At 37.7% G+C, this 26,217-nt stretch overlaps 1 protein-coding gene across 1 annotated transcript in view; it reads left to right on the top strand.

The window, feature by feature from the left end:
* SGIP1 (SH3GL interacting endocytic adaptor 1) overlaps nt 1–26,217 on the top strand; it is a 207,282-nt gene that overhangs the window by 111,355 nt on the left and 69,710 nt on the right. The window contains exons 6-8 of the mRNA XM_081225341.1: nt 360–535; nt 17,878–17,889; nt 23,263–23,274. Coding sequence (XP_081081467.1) covers nt 360–535; nt 17,878–17,889; nt 23,263–23,274 — 200 coding nt within the window. The remainder of the gene's footprint in view (nt 1–359; nt 536–17,877; nt 17,890–23,262; nt 23,275–26,217) is intronic.

Raw genomic sequence — 26,217 nt, 5'->3', positions numbered from 1 at the left:
CAGATCAGGTCACACTCTGAAGCAGTTAAAAGTCATCACAAATCGTCCGTAGAGTGACCTTCCTTTCTCCACAGTAAGAGGAAGTTTCCGTGGGCTTGTCACTGTGTGTGCTGAGTGAGACACAAATGGCCAACTTTGTAAATTCCTCCTTGAAATTCACCATCCTTAATCCTGCTCCGAGGAAAGGTGAATAAATTCTAACTCTTTCCTGATTTACCCTTTGATTTTTGTTTGTTTTGCTTTGATTTTCTACCATCTTAGGATACTTCTGCTGCCTCTATGTGCAGTCACTCATGTCTTATACTCACCATTGCCTTCCAGTAGAAAAAAAGAGTTATGTATCTTTAACTGTGTTCTACCTACCAAAGGAAAGCACTTTTATTCTTCAAGTGAATCGGAAGAGGAAGAAGAATCACACAAGAAGTTTAATATCAAGATTAAGCCATTGCAAGCTAAAGACATTCTTAAGAACGCTGCAACTGTAGATGAACTGAAGGCATCAATAGGCAACATTGCACTTTCCCCATCACCAGTGGTGAGTGGATTTTATTTCAAGCTTTGGTGAGGTTGGACAGAGAGAGCTGTGCTCTGCCCATACATGTTAAGTAGATCAGAAACTTCTTAAACGGAAGGCTGCATATGGTCACCATTTTATGAAGTCTATAAATCTGAAACAGCTCGTTCTAGCCATGGAAAGTTATGCTCATTTTATATTGCAGTTTCTGTGCTTTTCAAAATGGTAAAAATGCATGAGATCACATTTCTTTTTGACGTTTTCCTGCAAGCATTTTTCAAAGAAGGAAAAAATAACATAAAGATTATCCAGACTTACTCCTGAAACAATTAAAAACAATATGAAGTTTACAAATTTACTAACAGCGATTTTAAAAAACACATCTTAATGTCATCTTTTATGATATAACACATAAAAACTCATGGAAAGAAAACCAAGAAAATTGCTTTTTTTTTAGGAAAATAAAAACCCTTTTCATTGTTAATGCTTCAAAAAGAAATATTAATCTAACATCATAGATCATAGTCTAAAAAGATATTAAAACTCATAAGCTTCATTATATTTTATTATCAAATTGTCTTAAATAATCTCATCATTTAGGCACCTCAGATACAGGTGTGTCTTATTTATATTAATCAAATTCGTATTTTTCTACAAGTTGTACTTCCTTCTCCAATTCTCATCTACTAAATTTCTCTAATTGCTGCATTCTGAGTTCCAACATTTACAGTGTTTTCTCTGTAGTACTTGATAAATGCTGCAATTGTTTTCTAAAAATAGCTGTGAAGAGCAGTTGAAGGCTCTCATACTAGGAGCTAATATGTTCTTGGCTTCTTGGCATCTTCTTTAGAGAAATGTGCTCTCCCTGCAGCATTTCCCATGAACGAGATAATCAATAAATGCTGAACCATTTTTGAGATGCTTCTGGAATATCTCGACTAACCTTTCTAAAGGAGTTGTAATCACCCATCCTTTGGGAATAAATGTTTGCCTGCCTGGGATGAATAAAGTCTATAAAGATGCCTGCTTTAGTGCTTAGTGCTTATAATGGCCTTTACCACTATGGTTAGAGTCAACTAACATGATTGCTAATAGTAGTCAACCACAGCAAATGATATTTCAGGTCATTTTTAATCATATACTCACTTGCCATCTTAGGATGTTTTCTTGAAAAGGGAGGCATAACATGTATTAGTTTTCTTTCCCTTCTGCCATGGAGGGTTCAGATTTTAAATTCACATGTTGGTCTACAATACAGGTGATTTCTAGTAATAGGGGCATTTTAACTGTACACTTTCACTTTTCAGTTAACATCTTTCAAATCATTTTTTACTTACTAAATCATTTTTTATCAATTGTAAAAGTTTATTTCAAGGCCTGAAACCAGTTTATTTCCACTTCTCTATAGAGTGTAATAAACTTAGTGGTCATTTGAAAGTTACCAGGATAAGTGTAAGAAGGCAAGTTCATGGGGTTCAGTGAACAAATTTCTGTGAAAGAAAACTTATTAGAATGATCCCAGACATGTGGGATGTATTTTCTGAAAGCTAGTTGAGTCTTGGAAAGGGGAAGTCCCTTCTATCAAAATGAATATGCCTACCCAAGTCATTCCTCCAACCAGATAATGAGGGTACAGCAAGGAGAGTGGTTGTCACTCTGAGCTCTTCCCAACACCAGTTTTTAAAGTGATATATTGACATGACATGACGTGGCTGAGACTGACAAAACGATGTTAGGGAAACAATGTTAAAACTAGATGGAGACACCCAGAGAAGTAATCCCAGGGTTAGGCAATTCCTGCAGACCTGCAGCCCCACAAACCAAGGGATGCCCCCCCCCACTACTGCCTCCACACTCCCAGCTGGTTTCCTCTAATGTGAGAACCTGGCTGTCTCATTACTATGATTCCCAAAGAGTTGTGATATTTGACATTTACTGCAAGAAAATGAGCTGTGATTGTTGCTTTAGGGAAAGGTAGGCACGTTTCTAGATAAACATAAGTGAAAAGAGAGATTGGACTGAAAACATATTCTTGGCTTTAGAATCCATGCCCTCTTCTAGATAACCCATAACCAAATATAGGTATATTTCACAAATAACATAGGTAGAACTTTATCTCCAGAACTGGATGAATAGAAATAACCTTCTGAAATCCAGTTAGTGCCATGATAAAAATGAGGAATGCTTTGCACAGCTCTAGATGTTTCCAGCCAAGCAATCAGACGTTCACACAGCTACACTTAATTCAGGTACAAAAAGAGAAATAAGACCTATACCAGTTAATGATATATCAGAATATTTCATTTAGGCTATGGTTCTTATGCTACAAAAGCTTATCAATTGTTACACTACTAGAAATAAAGAAAATTCCAAATGGTAAGCTATTCATAACAATGTCTTATGTTGAATTTCTGATTTCTATTTCTTTTGAAGAATTTTAAGATAAAGTTGTATTTCACTTGTTCTTTTCATCTATCTGTGAATATGCATTAATGAATTGTAACCCATTTGATATCTCTTATCATGAATTGATTTTCATTTTATTTGGATAGGTTTCCTGTATACACATCATGGTCAAATGACTTGATAAATGAATGAAATGAATGAATGGATGGATGAATGTGTCATATATATCTATGTGTATATATAGTATAAACAAACCTATCTGAAAATTACTCCTCCCCAAAACAAAGCTTCAGCAACATAGAAAATCAGGGTTTTAACTACTGGCAAAAATCCTACTCTACAGACAAATAAACATAATTCCAGTCCAGATCTCACCTGGGCCCTTGATTTTTATATAGAAATCAAGTATAGTATGGACCAGGACAAGGCCAAGCACCATAAAAGAAGACAGGAGGATGCAGAGGTCAACTCACAGGCAAAAGATGTTAATTTCTATTCTTATCATGTTGTGGTCTCCTAGTAAGATATCATGCTGATATGGTAAAGAAGGAAAATCACCCAGGTTTTAGTTGTTGATTTGGGATCTGTATGAGTTAGAATATTGGTAGAGCTGCTTTAACAGAAACTAAAATAGTCATGGCTTTAAAATAATGGATGGTTTATTTCTATCCCACAAAAGAGTCAAAGCTAGTAGGCAGTCCAGATGGGTAATAGAGTCTTGCTCCAGGGGTCATTCAAGAACCCAGGAACTTTCTGTATTATTGCTCTACCTTTTCAAGGATGCTGGTGCCTTACCACCAGGAAACACCTCCATGTTCCAGCCTTGGGATGGAGGAAAGAGAAAATAAAGAGCAAGTGGTTTCTTTTAAGTGTTTAATTCAGAAGTTGTACCCATCACTGCCCCCCAGATCCCACTGGCCATAATTTAGTCATATGGCCATATTAGCTGGAAGGGAGTCTGGGAAATGTAGTCTTTGGCTGGATATGCATATAACCAGCTAAAATTCAGAGTTCTGTTACTAAAAGATAAAGGAGTGAATGGATATTGGTAGATATTGACACAGTTTCTGTGCCACTATATCTTAAATAATCTCAGATAAATTTGGGGAGTTATTGGAAAATGGGATTCCCCCCCCCATCTATCTTAAAATTATTCCCAGAACCTATTGAAACTAGGAAGTTTCCTTTTAGAGAATTCTAATCAGTAATTTCTAAATACCAGTTATGTTATGCTATGTGCTAGCCAGCAGAAGGATGAAAAGAAACAAATTTAAGTAAAATACCAACTTATTTGGTTGATAGAGATGCCTCCAACAGTAATAGTGCTCCTTCTATCTTATAAAGTTCACTGCTTTTTGAGGAAGGCTGTTTCATTGTTGAAAGAAATTTATTAAACCCAAATGCTGTCTCTGTGTAACTTTTGTTCATGTTATAGTTGTGCTCTTTGGAGGATGAAAAAGGACAGAGTCCCTCCTTTTCTCACAGATTTTCCATGTAGCATGCTGACTCCAACTCCAAGTTTAGTGTGCAGCATGTTGGGCTCAATACCTGTGGGGTAGGGTGGGCAGAGGGAGAAGTTAAGCTGTTTTGCACATCCAACAACAGCCTAAGTTAATCACATGGGGAGCTTGTGAGCTAGAATGACCCTTCCGAGTTGTCCTGGGTTTAGCTGAGATCAATAACCTTTATACTGCTAGTGCTCCAATATGGGCAGGCTAAGAAAGGGGCATGATCTTCGCCAAGGTAGCTCTCTGCAGCTGAGTCAGATCCTGAAGTGTTGACAGTTGAAGGCTCTCTGCCAATAGCACTCCTAAGAGCTGTGGGAGAAACCCTTCTGAAGACAAATCTACATGGCATATTTTGGCACCTCTTGTTACCACATTCTTTTCCAAGTGCTTTCTGGCCATGTGTATAAATAATTTCTTCTAGAATCTTGGGTTAATAGGAGGTAGCCATATAATAATACCCAGGTCTGCCGTGTTCTACCTATGTAACCTTAGATAAGCCCCATAATTCTTCTGAGCTTCTATTTCCTTTTCTGTAAAGTGAGGTTAATAATGGTCCCTATGGAATTTTTCTGTAGATTATGGTTGGTCTCTGGAAGGATCAAATCTTTTTTGACTTTTTGTTCCCTGTGCTTAGCACAGTACATGTCACACATTGGGCATACATATAGTTATTCAATAAATGAGTGAATGAAGAAAGCACACAGAATATCCTAGTAACAGTACCTGATGTGTACATAGTACTTTGCAGTTGTTTGTTTCTTTATTACTGGTTGTATTGTTCAGGGTTCTCCAGAGAAACAGAACTAACAGGATATATGCATATATGTGTATAGATAGATGAGAGAGAGAGAGAGATGATGATAGATGATAGATTTATTATAAGAAACTGGCTTCACGTGATTATGGAGGCTGAGAAGTCCCACAACATGCTGTCCACAAACTGGAGACCCAGGAAAGCTGGTGGAATAATTCAATCTGAGCCTCAAGCCTGAGAACCAGAAGACTTGATGGTGCAAATTCCAGTCTGAGGGCAGAAGATGACAAGGTGTGTCCCAGCACAAACAATGAGGCAGAAAAGGAGGTGAATTCCTCCTTAGTCCACCTCTTTTCTATTCAGACCCTCAATAGATTAGATAATGCTGACGCACATAGGGGAGGGTCACCAATTCAAATGCTAATCTTATGTGGAAACACCCTCACAACACACTCAGAAATAATGTTTAATCTGGGTACCTGATAGCCAATCAAGTTGACACATAAGATTAACCATCACACTAGTATGTATGTAGGTATGTATATATGTATGTATTTATCTATATTTATATATACATATTTTTTTAATCTAACTCTTGACCCTTTATTGAGAGTCATGGCTTTGCTTCCCCATTTCTAGTCCCCTGCCCTAAAAGCATTCTGTCTTTTCATATCCTGGATTATAATGTATCTGTGTCTCAAGTCTTGAATTCAGTTAAAGAAGTTTGGGCAGTCTCTTGACTATCTTAGACTTTAATTTTGAACCAAATCTCCACCTTTTAGAGGAACTACTTTTAAATCATTTTTTTCCATACTGGACATTTGTGATTGATATTTCTTTAAACACAAATAGAAACTTTGTACTTAACCCCTAGCATACAGTGCCAGCTTATCTTACAGGAAAGATGTTGGAATCTGATAGACCTGAACTCAACCTCTTGCAAACTTAGGCAAGTTTCTTAAACCTATTTGAGTCTCAGTTTCTTCATGTCTAAAATGGGAATAAATGAACACCTACCTTACACTGTAGTCCATCTCTTTCTGCTAATAAAATGTAAAGATCTTTCCTTTAAAGGAGAAGATAGAAGCAGAGATATGAGATGAAGAGTTCTGCTATCTGCTTCCCTTGGTACCACACTCCTTACATTCAGGGTTGAAGCAAACCTCTATTATATCTTCCACGAGTGGTTTTGTCCTTAAAAAGTAAAAATTTCTCAAAGGGGCTAAATAAATTAACGGGTGCAAGATTGGACTATAAAGAAATATGCCCTTATAAAAACAACAAAATGAAAATTCAAGACACAATGGAATATCATTAATTCCCTTTAAGATAATTTGAGGGAGATACAAATAGACACTTATTCCAATGATGTCACAATTACTCAAACAACTGGGCTCTGCCTCTTACCTGGGGTTGCTTTGCGCAAGTTACAAAACCTGAGTCATGGTTTCTTCATTAGTAGGTGAAGATAATTCCCATACCTACTTCACAGGGCTATTGTAAGGGTGGCATGAGTTAATATAGAAAGCACTCAGATGCTACATTTAGGGATTATTTGATTATTGTTGTTAGAATTGTCTGCAGAGCCTGGGGCATATTTTTAAGAATATCATTAATGGTGGTAAATCAGGAAACCCAAATGACCAAAAGTCATTTAGAGCCAAGACCAGTAATTACTCTGAGTATCAAACTGGGAAAATGTGTCAATAAAATAACTTATTTTGTGATGCCTGTGGATTGGTTTTGAAGCTCATTCCAGAAGCATTCCTGTTTTAGCATTCCTACTTTTGTTTTAACAAAATCCCTTGAATAAGTGTGGTGCTTCTTCAGGAGACTGTACTGAAGGCTAGCATTCCCAACGGGATCCTGCATTGTGCATCCCCACCAAATTTACTTCATGGAGAAATGACATCGTTTTTCAGCCCTCTTCGAATCAATTCACCAAATATTTGGTAAGCACCGTCTATGTGGCAGGCACTGAGAGCTAGCATCAGAAATATTGGACACACTTTGTCCAATCTTCGTGCTAACTAACTACAAGCTTATCAGAAAACAATGTATAGCTGATGTCGCAAGCAGCACACAGAGGTTGAACTTCCCCTTGTGGTCCAAACACCTGCCTGTCTTCACTCAGTCCTGATTGAATATGTGGGCCTATGTGGTCAGCTTCCCCTCTAGCCTCCATTTCACAGTCTCCTGACTTCCTCACCCCTCTCAGGATCTCAGAGGTAGACATCTCCGTTTCTTCCAGAACCCACAGGGACACATCTTCAGCGATGTGCTTTGCTCACTAGGTACTTTGAATCCTGTGGCTCTCATAGCTTTCCTGGAATTGAAAAGACAGATGCTATATTTTAATTCTTGGTGCAATATCATCTTTTCCTTGTGTCATGAGCTGCCGTTGATTCCTTTACTTTTGTTCTTTGGTGAGTCGAAGATCACTGTGACTTACCTTGAGAAGTTGTCCTTAACTAGAAGCATTTAGTTCTATACTGATTACAAATTTTTGCTCTGGGATAAGTCAGAACTAAGTTTGCATTCTGGCTCTGCACTCATTATCCACATGATCCTGGGTAAGTTACTTAAACCTTTAAGCCCCAGTCAAGGCTTAATCAAGTGTAAAATCATTTTAATAATACTATTCACCTCATAGGATCCTTATAAAAATTAAGGATGTAGTGCATGTAAAGTAGTTAGTACTTTGTAAGTATATTTATGTAAGGCCCAACGGAGTTGCTTAGTAAATGATAGCTATTTTTACTCAGAACAATGGAGTGTGTCTCATGGTGACTACTCATAAGCATCCTTAAGGTCAGAGACCACTTAGAGAGCTTACGATGGCGATGGTGTTGCTGGCTGGCAGCTTTGAAAATTTGCTTACTGATTGTGTTTCAGTTGCTTCACATATGTTAATTCATTTATCCTCAAAACCATCCTATGAGATAGGTACTATTATTACCCTCATTTTACAGATGAGAAAACTGAGGCATAGAAGAATTAATTAACTCACCCAATATGTCACACCTAGTAAGTGAAGTTGCTGAGATTTAAACTCAGAAGTTCTGGTTTCCAATTCAAAACTCTTACCCACTATATTATACTACTTTTGATGAAAGCTACTGTTTCTCTTTCCAGAGGAAAAACTTAAAATTTCATTAACTCATACAAAACATTTTACAAATAATTTCTGATTACTCACAAACCCTTTGAAGGCTATCACTATAATGGTGCCTAAAGAGCCCATGTCACTCTACATACACTGTCTCCTGTGTTCCACGTGACAAGTGAGCAAGGCTGAGCTGATAGGTCAGTCAGGCTTAATTGCTGCTGTGTCACCTTTGTTTTAAATGTTAAAGAAAGACACCTTGTTTTTATATGACTCATATATTTCAGTTCCCCTAATCAATCAATCAGCAAGCATTTTTTATATGGATGGTTCATTATAATAATGGTTCATGTTTTGCAAAAGCTGTCATGATCAGAAAGATGTAATGAGCAAGCTACACTGTTAAGTAGGCAGGGAGGTGGTGCTCACCTTATTTTACGGAAGACATCAACTCCGAAAGATCAAGAGGCAGCTGAAGTTTCAAGGGCCAGGACTTGAACTCCAGCGTCTGCCTCCTTTCTGCCAAGTTAAAAACACAGTATATTTTCTCATCTACATTGAATCAGGGTCTGTGATTCAATTATTTTTAAATTCCTCTCAACTTTAATAGTCTGCTGTGCATATTCTGGCCCAAGAATCTCTGTGGGAAGTGTTCTGTTTTAGGGGCAGGTTGATGATATAGCAAGAAGACCAAGAAAGAGAGCACTTCCTTGAAGCCCATTGGTTAAGTAGAGAGAACACAGGCTTTTGAGTCTGTATCTTATTATCTCTGTGTCCATGGGCAAGCTCCTTAACTCAGCATCTCAGTTCCCAAGTCTGTAAAATGGGAACAGTAATACCTACCTTCTCAGGACTGATGTAAAGATGACATGAGATAATGTTGCAAAATGCCCACTTTGGTGCCTATCACCTAGGAAGGGGCTCTATAAGTATCGGTTCCTTTTTCAGCTCCATTTCTCTCTTCCTTAAGTTCAGAGACTTGTGGGAGGAAGAAAGAATAAAAATAGCGAGGGAGGACTTGAGCAAAGTCAAGAAGAGGGCTGTTAGAAATGATGAGAGAGTAGGAGTTGACCTAGCCTGGCATATGTGCTAGTGCCTCCTCTCTTTCCCCTGCAAAATTCAGTGATACAAAGAATTTGACATGGAGTTATGAAGGGGCAATTAGTTTAATCTTGTTCCTGGAGATTTGCCATCCATAACGGAGTTATTTAATCAAAAAATCTGGGGAGGGGTGATAGCTTTTAATTGAGGTCAGTCTGGTGCTGTTTGCCTATTCCAGGTGGCCCCCCACCCCCAAATTATCCTGCCAGTGAGCAAAATCCCTGAATTTGCTGCTGCTTGGTAACACCACCCTCTTTCCTGTCCTCACTTGGGCAGAAGGTTCAGCACCCCATTGAGTTCAGTAAAAACAAAGAGTCATCGATGGAGAAGGAGAGCTCCAGTCTCCTACACACTGGCATTCGCTCCTGGTAGAAACTCTGCACGGTGCAAGGGGAGGGTAAAGATTGCATGCATTCTGATGCTAAGCGCTCAGCCCAGACCTCCAGTGCAACAAGTTGGAGGGGAGAGGCTCAGCTTGGGTTCAACACATCAAACATGATTTGAGTTGGGATTAGATCAGGGATGTCAAGCATGAAGCATATAAACTGCCACTCCCCTTCCAAACCCTCAGCAGACATTACGACTAGATCCCACATCCCAGATGTAGTCTGAGAAGCCCCCTCTAGACAGAGCTGCAAGCAGCCTGGCCAAAATCATCTGGAGTTGGCACATGAGATGTATCTCTTTTTTTCCAGGCCTTATGGAGAAGGATAGATGGGGAGATGGGTGGGATCCTCCTTTTTCAAAATATATTCTTCTCTTTCATGCATTATAGTAAGCCATGTGACTTATTCGCAGAAGAATTTGTTTCATATCTGATATGTGTACGTTCTTTCCTTCATTACTAACTATTTTTGCTTAGGGAATTCTCTGTTGCTTCCATTCCCTGACATTTAAAATTAAAATATCATTTTTCCAAACCCTTATGCCCAGCCTAGGATGGTAAGAAGAAATCCCTGAGCTGTTGTATGTTTTGATCTCCTTGAAAATGAGCAGAATATTAATTCAATCTGGATTGCCTCTGTTATTATTTCTTCAACTAATATTGGTTGTACCCTCTGAGTACCTGGTATTTTGCTTCCCTTTGTGAGATGTAAGAGTTAGAGTTTCCTTGCATAACTGCAGATTCTTTCATTGTGTTCTTCTATCTCAGACAACCTAATCTGATTGGGGGTTCCAAAAACATGAACACCAGGGTCAGAGACCTTAACCCTCAATTTCTGTTACCAACTTAAAATCTAATTGAGTGAAACAATAGACTCACAATATTGACACACATAAAAATGTTAGGATGTCCTCAACCAGAGGTAGCAAATTCTTGAATTATATGCTTTTAATCTTTTAATTACAATGCTAATTATAATCAAAAAGGCTAATTTTTCTATCTTTAAGGTCTTCTGCCTTGGTTGTGTTAGTCCTACCAGTGTAGAGTTGAATTTAAAACCATTTTTATTAGCTAATGATGTATTCGGGATAGAATGGGCCCTGTAAAGAAGCAATCATTTTGGAAAATAAGTTTGTAACAGAAACATACTTGTGAACAATTCAGCAAGTGTTGGGTTAATGACAACTCATCCTGCACCCAGAAGTTATAGGTTCTTACTCCTGCCTTAATGGGGCCTTTCCTCTAGAGTTTAGGGCATTGAATAGCATGTAATAGGTACTTAGAAAATACTTGTTGGCTGGGAATTCCTTGGCAGTCCAGTAGGTGCTTTCACTGCCAGGGCCCCGGTTCAATCCCTGGTTGGGGAGCTAAGATCCCACAAGCCACATGGTGCAGCCAAAAACAAAACAAAACAAAATTTGTTGGTTGATTGAACAGGAGGATGCTCTTCACTGTGGGAAATATACGGAACTTGGTGTTTCACTGGGATATAAGGCAACTTATATCCCTCACATTATTTTATAAAGACAGAAGATTTTTTATCTTTTCCCCTTCAATTCAACAAAGTTTTTCTTCATTATCAGATGGATGATCAGTATGAACAATAACTGTTCTTCTCTTATAGGAGTTATCTGTAGATTCTTTTCTAAAGTTTATTAATGTGTCTTTTTCTGTGGCTGCCAGTTTTTTGTCATAATTCTCTTCCCCTAATCCCATACATCCTAATGAGATGTCTGTTTTCTCATCTCAGATTTCAGTCACTTAGTGGTTCATGACCTTGAGAATAAAGGGTAGATACTTTATTATCTTTTTACACTGTTATATTTATTTTTATACTAAAGAGTTTCTATAAATGTATGAATAATAGTATAAAAATAAGTATAACAGTATAAGAAAAAAGGATCTATCCCTTTGTTCTTTAAAGGAGAATTTTTTTTAGTGCCAGAAATAATCTACAGCAATGAATGTACTTTTAAATTGTTTTAGAAAAAAAATCTTAAGAGTGCAAATCACCCATATTAATTATGTCAGAAAATGTTTCCTCAAAGACGGGGAAATTTCGTTTCTAAACAAAAAGAAGGTGAAGTTTCCTTCTGTCTCTTATATTATCTAAAGGACAGCCACTAACTGTACCTTAAGAACTACTGTTTCAAATCAGCCACCAGCACAGCTGTGGTACAGAGCTGTGCACGCCAGTCTGAGCTACTTGTCCTGAAGTGGCCGACACAGAGGGAAGGCAAGATAGACTGGTCTCATTCTGTTTTGCCCAGTTGAAACTCTCTTTCTACCTCCCAGCCTGTATGAAACCCATCTTTATTTTATTTTATTTTTAGCATGGTACATGGGGAATCAAAAGAAGCTTCCAAAGAGTAATGAAAAACAACAACATATGTCACATCGAGGCATTTTCTGGTCTTGTTTCATCTGTTTCATCAATGCCTCTTCTCAGCAACCAAGAGTGACTAAATGTCCATGCTGAGAACTCCTGATATGGAGCAGAGCAAAGCCAGTCTTCACATTGGCCTTCAAGACCCTCGCGGTGGGGACACCACGACCCCAGACTAACACCTGCCACTCTTCCTTCTCACTCCACCCCTCCCGGCTCCCTGGCTGTGCCCTCTTCCTCTAGATACTGGCACTGCCACCTCCCTCTCAACTTCCGGTGCTTGTTCAAGTCACCTTCTCAATGAGGCCTCTCCTGACCACCTTGTTTAAAATCACAAAACTCTCTACCCTGGTATTCCCAAACCCTTATATTTATTCTACTTTTTAAAATTGCATATATCATCTTCTAAAATACTAAATACCTTGCTTACTTATTATATTTATTATTTATTATCTATCTCCTCCCCTGCCCCCCAAAAAGCTCATTGAAGTTTTTTGTTTGTTGTTCCTATTGTTTTGTTCACCAAGGTACCAAGAGTAGTGTCTGGTCTTTATTAGGTACCCAATAAATATCAGTTAATGGTTTAATAAATGAATAAATAATCCTTTTGCTCCTTGTGAATACCTGACTATTCATACGTAACTGATAGGAAGTGGTTATATCTATAAAAAATCTCATTAACTAAAATATAAAGACTCAAAATATAGCTATCCTATTTTCAAGGTTAAACAATTGTGGACTCTTAAAAACCTTCTAAATTAGATCTGGCTTTTTGTGTCTTGATCCCACTCTATGAAACTTGATGCCAAAAATTCCCATGGCAGCTCAGTTCCTTGTTCAGAGGACAGGGGTGTATTTAGAGCACAAAATCTCCATGTAAGGATCATTGAAACTCTGGTGTATATTTTCTCTATTCACCTCAGTTAGCTTTGGTCTGGGTCTCCAAGAGAATGCAGTTTTAAATGCTGCAGATTTCTGTCTCTTCATGCAGAATGAAGGCTTCAACAAGCCCTAACTTGAATAACTACTTGCATTAGAAAGTGATTTAGGATAATGCAGCCAGAGAGAGACTCCATCCACAGAGGGCAGGGGTCTGTGTGCTCCTTGGAAAGCTTCCTTGATCATAAGGATGAGCTACCTTTCAACAAGGCTTGCAAATTGGAGAATTATATTATCTCAGGCCATAGGACAGGAACATCCCTGCAGTTAGAGACAGTGGTTATATTTTAGGTATATATATTGTTCAATCCAAAAATTCACTGACTTTGTTTCTGTGAACACGAGTACCTGGAGGTATACATCTCTTTTTTGTTTCTTTTATTATCTTTTCCATAATTAAAAATCACTCGGATGCTATTAGTTCATTTTAAATCAAAAAATATCTTTGCTTTCCCCAAAGAAGAATTGTCTTGTCCTGTTTTATCTTTGGTTGTTTAACATTCTGAAGAAACCCTTAAGCCAAACGGCCATAGCCTAGGTGTTGATAACTGCTAACAATTAAAACAACATATTGGATAAAGATGGTTTAATCATCATCTAGCCTGGAGTGGGCAGGAGGGGAGGGCCCTTATCACTCATGTGTTCATGTTTATTCTTCTGATTCTAATTTAATAAAATGCACTTAATTCTAGAAAGAGGCTGAGAAATTTACCTATATAATCAGAGTTTAATTCTAAGATCTGACACCATGCCTAAAAATACAAGCTCACTCTCTGAAAAGTTCATTCCCTGTGACCTGCTATGATAGACAGGCATGACCTATTTAACTCCTTCCATTGGAAAAATCCAAGATTATTTTCCAGGCTCTGTGATCTGCAAGCTATTAGCTCTGTTGTTTCTAAATCCCAGTGCTGATAAGGGCCAGGGGAATTGAGCTGTGCCATGAGCCCACTCCTGCCCAGGCTTTCTGGAGTTAGACAAGCTGGGATCTAGTCCCACTCTCATCCTTTGTAACCACATGACCTTGGAATGCAACTGAGCTTCCTTTTCCTCACTGGTAAATTAGAAATAATAATGACACCAACCTCATAAGGTAAAACAATAATAGTAAATTCTCAGTGAATGTTATCTGTCACTATCATCCATATCTTTTAATCCTCACAACTGTTCTATAAGATAGCAATCATCCCTACTTTGCAAACTATGGAACTGAGGAACAGTATGTCTTGCGCAAAAGCAAGCAGAAAATAAGGGGTTAAGCTAATTTGACATGACAACTTCTTTGAAGCTATTTGAGTTTAACCCCAAAATTCTTTCTGCTTGTAAATCGAGGACCTGGACCTTAAGAATTTTCATTTTTCTGTGCTACTTAGCAAGGGTCTGGGTCTGAAAGCAGCACCTAGGATGTGGACTCTATCTGGATCCTCAGTTATGCTGAAACACTAGTTTCCTTTTTGCTATAGGAGAACATTGAGAGCTGATCACATAGCTCTACACAAATGTTTGTGCAAAGCGTGCCTATTCCTTGGAGCCTTGGTAAAATAGATCAGCCCCTGAGGTCACTAATGGGCAGAGAAATCAACAGTTAAATAGGAGCTAAGTGAAATATTTATAGGAGCTGGTGAAGGAACCATATCCCTTGGGCTATATATTATATACAATTCAGCCTTATTTCAGAGAGCAATTCATCTTTCTATATTTTAAAAGACACTGTGTTTCAAACATTTGTATAATGTTTTAATGACCACAAAAATACAATTCATAAACATGCTTTTTTTTTTTATCTTCAATTTGTATACAATATCCCACAATGAAGCACAAGATTGTCACAGATCAGGTTCATCTTAAGCTAAGCCACATTTAGCAAGCTAGAAGCCTTAACCTACATGAGTCAAACTTCCCTTTTAAAAGCCTAATAGCCTGTGCAATCTCCTTCAACTCATGAACTTTTATTTATTAAAGTTCCACTCGTAAGGTAATAGGCCTAGGAGTGCCTATAAACACAGAAACATCTCTTTAATAGATATCAAATTGCTGATAGAAAAGGGGATTTAATTTCCCCTTGAAGCTGATAACTCCATCTCCCACATTTACTTTGAAACAAAATGGATTCGATTTCTTAATAGTATTTTGTGATGATAATACTTAGCAATTTTTAAAATGACTAAAATGCACCTTTCCCTGCCCTAAATACATAGGCTAAAATGTTTATACATTTTTATTGCAGAATTTAAGAATTCGGCTCTTATATTAGCTGCATGGGTGGTACTCTAATAGCAGTTTATCTTTTTCCCACTTGGATTAACTGATACAATACTTAGACACAGTAATATCCAGTATTTCATTCTGTGCCAATAGTTTCTCAAAGGCTGAAAGCAGCAAGGTTTTAAAACGTAATTTTTTTCAATGTAATATTCTACTATTATACCCTAATTTATTTATTTATTTATTTTTTTGCATACCTCGTTTTATTGAGCTTCACAGATATTATGTTTTTACAAATTGAAAGTTTGTGGCAATCCTGCATTGTCAGATGATGGTTAACATTTTTAGCCATTAAGTATTTTTTTTTCTTCCTAAATATGCTTTTATTTATTCGCATAATTTTGAAAAATTGCTGTGACTTGAAGTTAGGTAGGTGAGTTGTTTTTTTTTTTTAATTTTATTTTTACATATACATCTGTTCCCACATCCCTTCCCTCATGCATCTCCCTCCCTCCCACCCTCCCCATCCCACCCCTCCAGGCGGTCACAGAGCACCGAGCTGATCTCCCTGTGCTCTGTGGCTGCTTCCCACTATCTATCTACCTTACGTTTGGTAGTGTATAGATGTCCATGCCTCTCTTTCGCTTTGTCACAGCTTACCCTTCCCCCTCCCCATATCCTCAAGTCCATTCTCAAGTAGGTCTGTGTCTTTATTCCCGTTTTGCCCCTAGGTCCTTCATGACTTTTTTTTTTTTTTTTAATTTCGTATATATGTGTTAGCATACGGTATTTGTCTATCTCTTTCTGACTTACTTCACTCTGTATGACAGACTCTAGGTCTATCCACCTCATTACAAATAGCTCAGCATAAACATGCTTTGAGTGCCTATTGTGTGACTTGCACTCTGTTTGGGGCTAGACAGAGGCCATTCATAACCATTACTGGGAGCTAATAATCGAATGGAGACATCTAAATAATACAAAGCAAAATAAGAACTGCAAAAATATATACTACCCATATGTACCTCTGTTTTCTCTGAGGCTAATAAATGCCAGGGAACAATTTATTCTAATTGGAAAGTCCCTTGGGGAAGGCCCTCATAGAGGAAATGTTACTGGCCTTGAAGAATAAGATGGTAATTGAGAGGGAGGGAAAAGGCATCAAGGCTGAAGAAGCAGCTTGAGCAGAAGGCAGGGAAGTGTGAGTGTACTACACGTTCAGGAGACGAGAAGGAGCGTCTGCAGCTAAGTGTAGGCTTCATACAGACAACAGTGGAAGACGAGGGAGTGAAGGTAAGCTGAAGCCCATCACGAAGGCATTAAATTACAGAATGGAGGTTGCATTCTATTTTCTGAATAATAGGGAGGTTTTTGCAGGGCAGAGTAATACATTGACTTCACTATTTTGGGAAAATAATTCTAGGGATGCTGCAAAGGATGGATTTAGGAGATGAAATATGGAGGAGGTTGGTGGAGTACTACTGTCAGCAAGAAATGAAGCCCTCATTAAGACAGTTGTGGAGGAAAGAAAAGAGCATTCCCAGGGACCAGGGACCACTCACCAGGAAAATAATTTGTCATTGCCCAATGCGGGGTGGGGACAAATGAAGGATGGGATGGAAAAACTGATGGTTCTAGCCAGAGTATCTTGGGAGAAGATACTAGGTACCAGGTTCCCTGACAAGATTAGAATTTTGGGAAAAATCTCACATTTTAGTTTCATGCTTGGCTGCAATGCATTCATGGAATTTTCCCACTCCTTTCAATATTACAAAGCATAAGTCTCTATTTTGAAAGTACGAATCTATTTGATAAAAGTAAACCATTCAAAAGAGAGCTTAGAATGTGCTCAAATGGAGGCCACAACTATGTCCTCTATCGCTTGAACTTGGACAGGAGGCAAAACTACCTCAATCCGTCTTAGGTTTTCAGCTGGGACTCTTCAGCAAAAAGACAGAATTAACAAGAGGAAAACGAACATAAGTTTATTGACATGTCTATTTCTTGTATACCTGGCAAACGCTCAGGAAAAATGAGTAACTCAAAGAGGTGTCTTCAGAATTCAGGATTAAATACCGTCTTAACAGGGAAAAGGGAGAGGGATGGAGTCTTTTTAAGGGAGAGTAATTTAGGGAAGATGAATGGACCCTTGGAAACATAGATAGGAAATATGATAGTTTGTGACAGAGTTTGTCTGGATATGGTGTCGATTTCTGGTATCCACTCCTATGATGAGTCAGTCCTTCCTGGTTGGTGAAACCCTTATGACAATTGGAAGATTTATCTTTAGGCAGATTAGGGTTGTTCATAGAAAGCCTCTCCTGATTTTGCTGTTTTCAAGTTCCTACAGCTCAAAACAATCAGTATGGCCAAGCAGCATGTTTTGGGGTGGTATAAAGCCGGCAGCCTGGGTATGACTATATCAGACATCCACAGGAAGCATTTATAAAAGCCATGCCTTAGGGAGCTGCTTTAAGTAAGGTTATTCTGAGCCTTGAGTGGTATCTTCTTGAATATACATTTCACCTCTTTCATTTTCTCTTTATTTTTCCTCCTCATGCCTACGCTTTTAGAGGAAAAGTCCGGTAAGAAACAACAAATGCTTTCTACATCTTGGCCAAACATTGTATATTCTGTTCATTTTCATCATCTGCATATCTAATGACTGACTGTGTTTAACACCTAAACAAGATTCTGAATTTTAAAAACAAACTTTTGTGAACCAGGACACCGTCTAATTATGCCCCATGGGGATAAAAGGAAGCTGGTTGCTAAGTGATTTTCCAAACCTGTTATTAAGGGCCATGGTAATTTTGTAAAGATTCACGTCTGCCTCAATCATAGGCATATGTTCAAATATTTTAGTATTAAGTTTCATTTATTGCAGCTGCCACCTGGGTTAGTCAAGATACATATATTTACCATGAGCTACGCAAACTTTTTTTGTTAAATTTTTTTTGAATGTACAACATGATAGCATCCTGAGTGGTGCTTGTGAAGCTGGCCTAGGAAAGGGAAGTTGTCTTGTTTTCTTCTTTTTTTTTTCAATTAATCAGAAAAATTATCCCCTTCTGGAGTTGTCAGAGACAGAAAAGGAAGATCTTTATAAAGTGAAAAGCACCTCTTACATTGTCCTTTTAAACACCAAGGTGATTTTCAGTGGCAGTACAGATCTGTTAGTATGTACCTACATCTTTTTTTTTTTTTTTAAGAGCAGCAATGAAACAGATCTACTTTAAAAAAAATGCACTGTTCTTGTCTCAGCTGCCTAATTTATGGGAACATGTTCCCAGGATGCTGATGCATGGCTGACACATGTGACCTCTCCAGTGGAAAATATGAAAATATTGTGTTTCCATGTTAACACACACCGAGAGGTAGTTGGTTGTCTGTTGACCTCACCTAAGTGGATGCTGTAATTATTGCTAAACCTCCCATCCTGACCATTGACCCAAGCCTGGCAGTCTCTGTACCACATGCAGGAAATGTACTGGTAGCAATTTCATGTGATTTTTTGAGGAAGGAAGAACAGAAGACACAGGAAGAACAAAAGACAGAATCAAAATATTACAATTTGTCAAAATGTGGACCCAATGACATTGCTTTCAAAAATAAAATTAGTACGATTATAATTATTATTATTACTAAGTTGAATGGCCCACTTCTGTGTAACTGCGAGTCAACTCTGTGTCACATGCTATGTGACATACATATCGTTGGTGCACTTCAGCAACCTTTCTTTGTATTGCCAACTATAAATTGGTGCTTTCCATCTACCTCTACAAGGATTAAATTATGAGCCACTGCAGCTGCTGACCTTCAACACTCCCTGAAAGGAGTTCAGGGTAGAGATCAGGAATGAGGCAATCTGTGCTCTGGGAAAAAATGACAGAACTTCAGATGGTTAGATATTTTCAGGAGAAGATTTTATGAGCCCAATTGTTGCATCGCTTCATATCTAGAAAAGCACTAAAATCCTTCATGGTGATGGCTGCTCCTCATGACTAGAAGCAACCTTCTGCAAAAAATATGAGCTTGACTGTATGAACTCCCCCTTCACCAAAATCACATGTATACAGACCTGTCCCACTACCTCTTTGGAGCAGTTTCTCAGAGCTATCTGAAATGCTGTCTCCCGAGCTATAGTCCTCACTTTGCCCCAAATAAAACTTAACTCACAGCTCTCTCATTGTGCTTTTTTTTTCAGTCAACAGTATTTTGCCAATTACATTTATTCTCTTTGACCCTGAATCTTTCTCTGAATTATCCAGATTTGGCCACTTCAAATATTGACAGGACTAAGTGGTCTGAAATTTATTCGTGGTGCTTTAAAAACTCTTTGTTCCTCATTGGTTTTCCTCCTGTTGTTCTTACAGCAATTTCAACTACAAGTACTCCTTTACATTGTTAGCTGTGCCTCTAAGGATGAGTCCTTCTCCTGCTCCCCTGCCTCGTTTTTCTTTGGCAATGCCCATGTTGTTGATGTTCAAACCAGTCAACTTTTAGTGATATCTTGGTTAGTAATAGGCTCTTTGTGTCTCTTCCTAAATGGAATTTCAGAAGATCATCTCTACCAAGTCCTATTGGATCTGGCAGGCATTCACAGTTATCTGACTTGTAATAGATATGGGAACAAATTTAAATATAGACAAACACAACAGTTGGAGGGGGTGGGGACATAAAATAGGTGCTTGCCAGAGAGGTTATCTTCACCCTGAAGCATTTGAAAGCAAACAAGAAACTGGTTAGGACCATAATAATAGACATAATCATCATATATTCTAATTCTTTCCTAGAAAATTCACTACCATGAATGACTAAATTTGCTATGACTAGACTGTATAAAAATAATATTTGTTTGGTGCTTTGTGGCTTTACACGTATTTTCCTCTGTTTCCCTATAGCACTGAATTTTAGCAAATGAGGATGTTGTAAAGCTTCAAAACCTGAGGTTGGTTATTTAGTGATTTTGACAAACCGGACAGATTGTGTTTGGTTACTTCTTTTTATAAATATCTTAAAACACTTACCCGCATTGGCAAAGACTAAGTTAGCCTACTTAGCTGAATTTAAATTAATCCTTTTGTGCAGAAAAATAACAAAACAAAGCTGGTGTGGGGTAAGGACACTGTGGGTGCTGTGAGGACATTTACTGAAGTATTTTCTTTTAGGAAGGCATATTCATATAGCCAAGTATATAAATTTTAGAAATGCAAAATGTTCTGACCAAAGATCTTCATTCTAGTGACCAAATCATAACCTAGTAATGTATACCCACTTTGAAAATAGCCTCAAAATACAAACTAAGACTTATCTCTAAGTTGAACATCAAAATAAAAGTAGAGGGGAAAATAAAATGTTTTTCAATACCTTCTCCAGAATGCATCAGAAGGTCAAGAGAAATCAAGGAATTGAGCAATTAATGTTTAATTAGGAACACAAGAAATTTGTTCAGAAAACAAATAGACCAATTGCAAAGTCCCTGTTTGAGTAATCAGGTGAAATAATAATAACAGTAGATTAAAAAAAACTTGCTGAGAGCTTATTATGTGTGATACAAATGTCTGCAATCAGAGACAAATTGGCCACCTGCAGATTCTGAACAACTGAATAGATGTTTTGTTTGGTCGTGCAGTTAAAAACAATTTTAATGCCATTTAAAAACCAGAATCTTTGAAGTTAAAAAAAAATCAAGATATGCGTCTTCTCTGACAACTCTGAAGATCTGGCAGCATTAGGCCCATATTTTTGTGCTGCAAGCATGGTGCCCCTGAGTTGTGGCCATTTCACCAAAGCTTTGTGAAACTCTCATTCCCTCGTGCACAGCACCCCTGCTCCTTGCCCTGCAAGCTTTTGAGTTTGTGATTTAACATGGAGAGTGCTCAGCTTACAGAATATATCAAGATCAGATACTGAATGTTTCCTTCCGCCTTTGAAGCAAATTCTATACATTGGTAGAACAAAGATAGAATGCTAAAGACCTCAAAGTTCCTGGGAAATGACAGGAGAAAGAGTAAAATAAAACTTTTAAAAGGAAAGGCTCTCCCCTCCTGGTGGATAATGATTTTGCTGTCCGTGTTCAGCAGAACCTACAACTGCTTTATGCTCCTTAATAGTGATAATTAGTGTATAGAAAGCCCTTCAATTTGACTTCTGGAATTCCTTTTATTTTGCAGGTTTCAGATCACTTTTAATTGTGGACCTTGAGGTTTTCTGGGTCTGACCTTTCCATAGCTTTTAGCTGGGTCTTCTGGCTTTTGGTTAATAAGCCTGTGACTACATGAATTTCAACAGATGTTCCTTGATGTTCCTTTTTTTTCATGTTATCTTTTACAAGAAAAAATACAAACAGGAACTAATGATTAAAATATATAGGTTTTTAATTCACTGGACTTAATTTGGGTGAGTTTATATAACTGAAATTATTTTGAACAGTGTTGTTCTCTATAATCTTAACAAAGTTCATTGAATTTAAGGTTCTGCCTCTATATGGTTGCAATACACATTTTATTTTGCATTATTTCTCATAATCATCTTGGGGGAAATTGTGTCACTTTTAATCCCCTCTTTGCTGTATTTTATGCTGCTTTTAAGAAGGAAATGTTTGACATGAAATTAAAGCAAAATCATAAATGCCCACATCTTCTTAAGTGAAGAACTTTAACCTGGTCATTAAAGAATTATAAAGTCTAAATATATAAAAGAGTGCTTGGATTTCTCTCAAAACACAGTATGAATTCGTCAGTAAAAGAATGTAAGCCCAGAAATACATATTAATGTGTCCTTTTTTCTAATTTCATTTAAATTGCATCCATGCATATAGACAGATTTATAAGAAAGATGGGATCAGTATGGAACAGAACTGGAAAAATATGGCAAATAATAAAATCTAAAATATTACAAGTAAAATCAACTGGAGTAGGTATAAAAATCAACTGGAGTAGGTTATGGAGAGTAGAATCATCTTTTTCATTTAAGCAACTTTCTAGATACTTTTGTGTTTGTGCTTCTTCTTTGGATTTTGGAATTTGGCCAGTACTGGGTCCCAGGTAGCCTCTGGTGAATTCACGGGCTAGCCCATATCCTGAAAATGAAACTGAGCAACAGCTCTTTCCCTACTCACATCATAGTCACTCTTGTTACTACAGAAAAATCCCAAAGAGGGAGAGCAACCAGAGATTGTTGGGGTAAATTGATAGCAGCCATGATCAAAGTTTGAGGAGTGAAAGAAAAAAGTCGTAGGTCAGCATGTTGTAGGTCATCTGGTCCACCAGTGTTTTATTGGTGCTGGACAATTTTCATCATCACACCTGTGCTTGTCAAGAGCTCCTCGTCTTCCCACTACATTCTACCCATTGGGTGAGGCTACCCAAATCACACCAGGCCAAGAACATATACTTTAAAAAAGTCCTCATCCGCACTCATTCCACAGAACACTGAAGAGAAGAGCCAGGCAAAGAAGAGGTGTCTCTAATCCTGCTCTCTGATTTTTGGAGGCTCTGATTAAAGCCTGAATTATGTGGGAAATGCATCATGTCTATGATGTTTGCTAACATCCTTTTGTGTGGGGAAACAGTTTTCTCTGTACTACCCAGTCTCTAAAACTCCCCTCCTCAAACAATATGAAGAAAAACTCTGTATGACAAGACATTTAAATCTATCAGTAAAGTTTTCTTGTATGTTTCTGCTTTGTCTGTATGTACACATAACTGAAACCAGTACATCCCCATTAGCAAAGCTATATTATGCAATGGATAGATTCTCCTTAAGGTTCTCCAAAACCTCATTATGGTTTAAATAAGCCACAAACACAATGACTGTCTGTCTTCCTTTGGCCTGATTACCTGGAGTGTGTGTTTAGTTAGCTGTTTATGAAATCTTCTATTACCCAAGCCTGTTGACTGATCCATCATTCTCTGACTAGGTGTCTGTTCTCTCTTCCTTTTTGCTGATCACAGAGGCGCAGCCCGGTAAGAATCCTCAACATTTTTACCTTAAACATGTATAGAGATAATTCTTGCCTAGGCAAGGTGGCCAGGTTGGCTTCTTGTTAAATTTACGATAACCCAGTATGAACGAGGCAGATGAATTAGGTTTAGTGGCTGAAAGTCTCTGGTCTTATATGTGTCAAGAGCATGTTTTAGGATCATCAGAGCACTTCTCCATAACAAATTAAACCAATACGTAGGTACCCCAACTCCTAGTGCTAAATGTAAAAAATGTGGTGTGTGTGTGTGTGTGTGTACAAGGGCTGGAGATTGTCCAGAAATCACCATAGAAATTTATAGCAAGGTGATAATAAAGAATAAGAAAACTGTAAGGCAAGTAAGGAAAGAATGTGTAAACCACATTGTTTTTAAGCCTAAATTTAATATAAGTCCCTAGACCATAACTCAAATTGTTCAGTGTACTGATATATAGTCATACACAATCATAATTTCTATCTTGGGAGGAAGAGACATACTTTCAATCAATCTTTCTAGACTGTCACATATATATTTCATCACTGAAGGCAAATCAGTATTAGTTTGCATTGTTCAAAGTAAATCTGTCATTTTCCTCAGGTTGAGAGTGTGATAAATTTGAGGCAACAAGAAGAGACTTTGCTATGTTTGAAATGACCCTGACCTGCCCAGTCAGTCCCTTGAGAGAGGAAATGGAATTGAAACAATGCTGTCAGAAAGTAGGCCTATGCCAATTTGATCAGTCAATTACTACTTGAGACAAATACTCTGCACCAGTTGACAAGCTGTGGTTCTCTGTTTAAGCCACATAGTTGATGATCAAAGATAACACCTACAGGGACTATGTGGCTGATTCCAATCCAGTAGTGGGGTCACAGCTCAGATTATGACAAGTTACTCCTTTTTTTAAAAAAAGAAAAAGAGTGAATTAACTAAGGCAAAATGCAGGAAGTCTATTCACAGTCTACCTATAAAGACCTTGAAAGGAAGAAAATGTGGTCACTTGGGGAGGAGAAGGTTTCAGGATTCAATAGGCTTTTTTCCTGAATGTGCTTTATGTGGTCGACATCACCTTAACCTTGTTCTAGAGTTGTCTTGTTTTGACAGCAAGGCCATCAAAGATCTGTATGCCGGATCATGGGACAAAGGGACTTTCTTTTCTGTTGCTAATGGTTTCCTGCTTATTGTTTGAACATCTGTTCCTTTCTAAATTGATAGATTTTATTCTTTCTAATTTCTAAACAACAGTTTTCTTGCATATTTCTGCCATGTCTTGCTTCCTATTCACTGATGATTGTTCATTCATACGCAATATTTAATAAAATATTACAGAGGCTTCTTGTCTAGTGCCTCTCAACAATAAACATCTATCAAATGAATTGATACACCGGGAAATGATGAATACCAATGAACACCAAAGAAGCTTTGTATCTTTCTTGGTTTCATGAATATTACATTATAAATAAAGGGGTAAGACAAAGACCAAAAGATCTTCAATACAGCTTCTGGGGTCCCCTAACTCCTGAATTTCAGGTCTCACTATACCAGGTAGGTCCTAGTCCCTCAGTGTCAACCTTGTGATTGACTACTTGGACCTAACGCCTCCACCTGATCTTTTCCTTCAGACTTTATTAATAAAAATCTGACAATCTGAGGCTCTCCAACCTAGAAAAACATTTTAACTCCATTTAAACAATTTGTTCCCTTATTATTTTGTCTACAGAGTCTTATTTTCCAAAAGCCAGTCCACATCAAAACTTCTATAATGACCATAACTGATTTAAATGATCATATTTGTTTTAAATATTTATTAATTTAAATGAACATGTTAACTTAAACATACTGATTTAAAGTGTTTGTCTATTAAAATAAATAAAATATTTATTAAAACGTTTTTACTAATAATGTATTAATAATAATCTCTATATAACACGTACATGCAAGTCACTAAAAAACATCTAGTGGATCCTTATTCAGTCTGAAACTGCTCCTCTATTGTAAATGAGTTCAAAATGAGACAAAATTCTGATAAATCCTTAGGAAAGAGGGAAAGAACCTTCTTATAGGTCTGTTATAGAGGTGCTACATCTTGTCCTGAGGTGCTGAGAGAAGAAAACATCTGTGGGCACCATGTTGAGCCTTCACCAAAGTAGGAAAGTAGAAAAAAATGTGTTTGATTATCAACCACCAAACTCGTAGTCATACCCTTTTGAAAACTTTCTTATACTTCCACTTCCCCAACCTGAACTCTGCCCCTGTCATTCTCCTAAGGAGGCCCTGCCAAGCCATGTCCCATCTTATGAGGCCACGCTTCTAGTGGTCTGCTTTTCTGGAAGCATCACTTGCTAAGGACCTTTCACAGCAGTTTTTAATCAAAGCTTGAATCAATCCTCTGTTGTCAAAATAATTTTCTCCTAGGGCCTTATAAATCTGAAAATGACCTTCTCAGATTATTCCTGCCAGGTAAATTGTCATTCCTATAGAATCACAGTGCCTTGAGCTAAAGGAATGACACCCAATTGACACCCAATTGATAGGTTGGTGCCCCCATGGCAGGCAAGTGAAAGAAATTGGGGTAGGGAGGGCAGGTGGGAAAGAATGGAATTCTCTGGTTCCCTGAAGAGAACAGCCCACTCAGTGGTAATACCTTCAAGTTTTCCTTCTTTTTAACATTTTCCACGTGTATCTTTAAATTTTGCATTCGTAAACTAATGACTGTTTCTACAAGCAACTTACGGACCCCATCTGATAAGAGCAGAGAGTACTCCTCATACAGTCTGTAATTTTTAAACATCAAACATAAGTTAAACATGGATTTACTTTCTTGACTGCTAGATTTCAATATTTTTTTTAATAGACTATTCAATATTTGCTTTAACTTACCAAATCTACCCAGGTAAGGGTTTTTTTCTGGTTTGGAAGACTTATTATTTACTCTCTTTCCTCTCT

Source organism: Mesoplodon bidens, assembly GCF_964165515.1.
Source record: "Mesoplodon bidens genome assembly, chromosome: 2".
NCBI lineage: Eukaryota > Metazoa > Chordata > Mammalia > Artiodactyla > Ziphiidae > Mesoplodon > Mesoplodon bidens.
The sequence above is the reverse complement of the archived record's forward strand: the minus strand, read 5'-3'. Positions and strand labels throughout refer to the sequence as shown.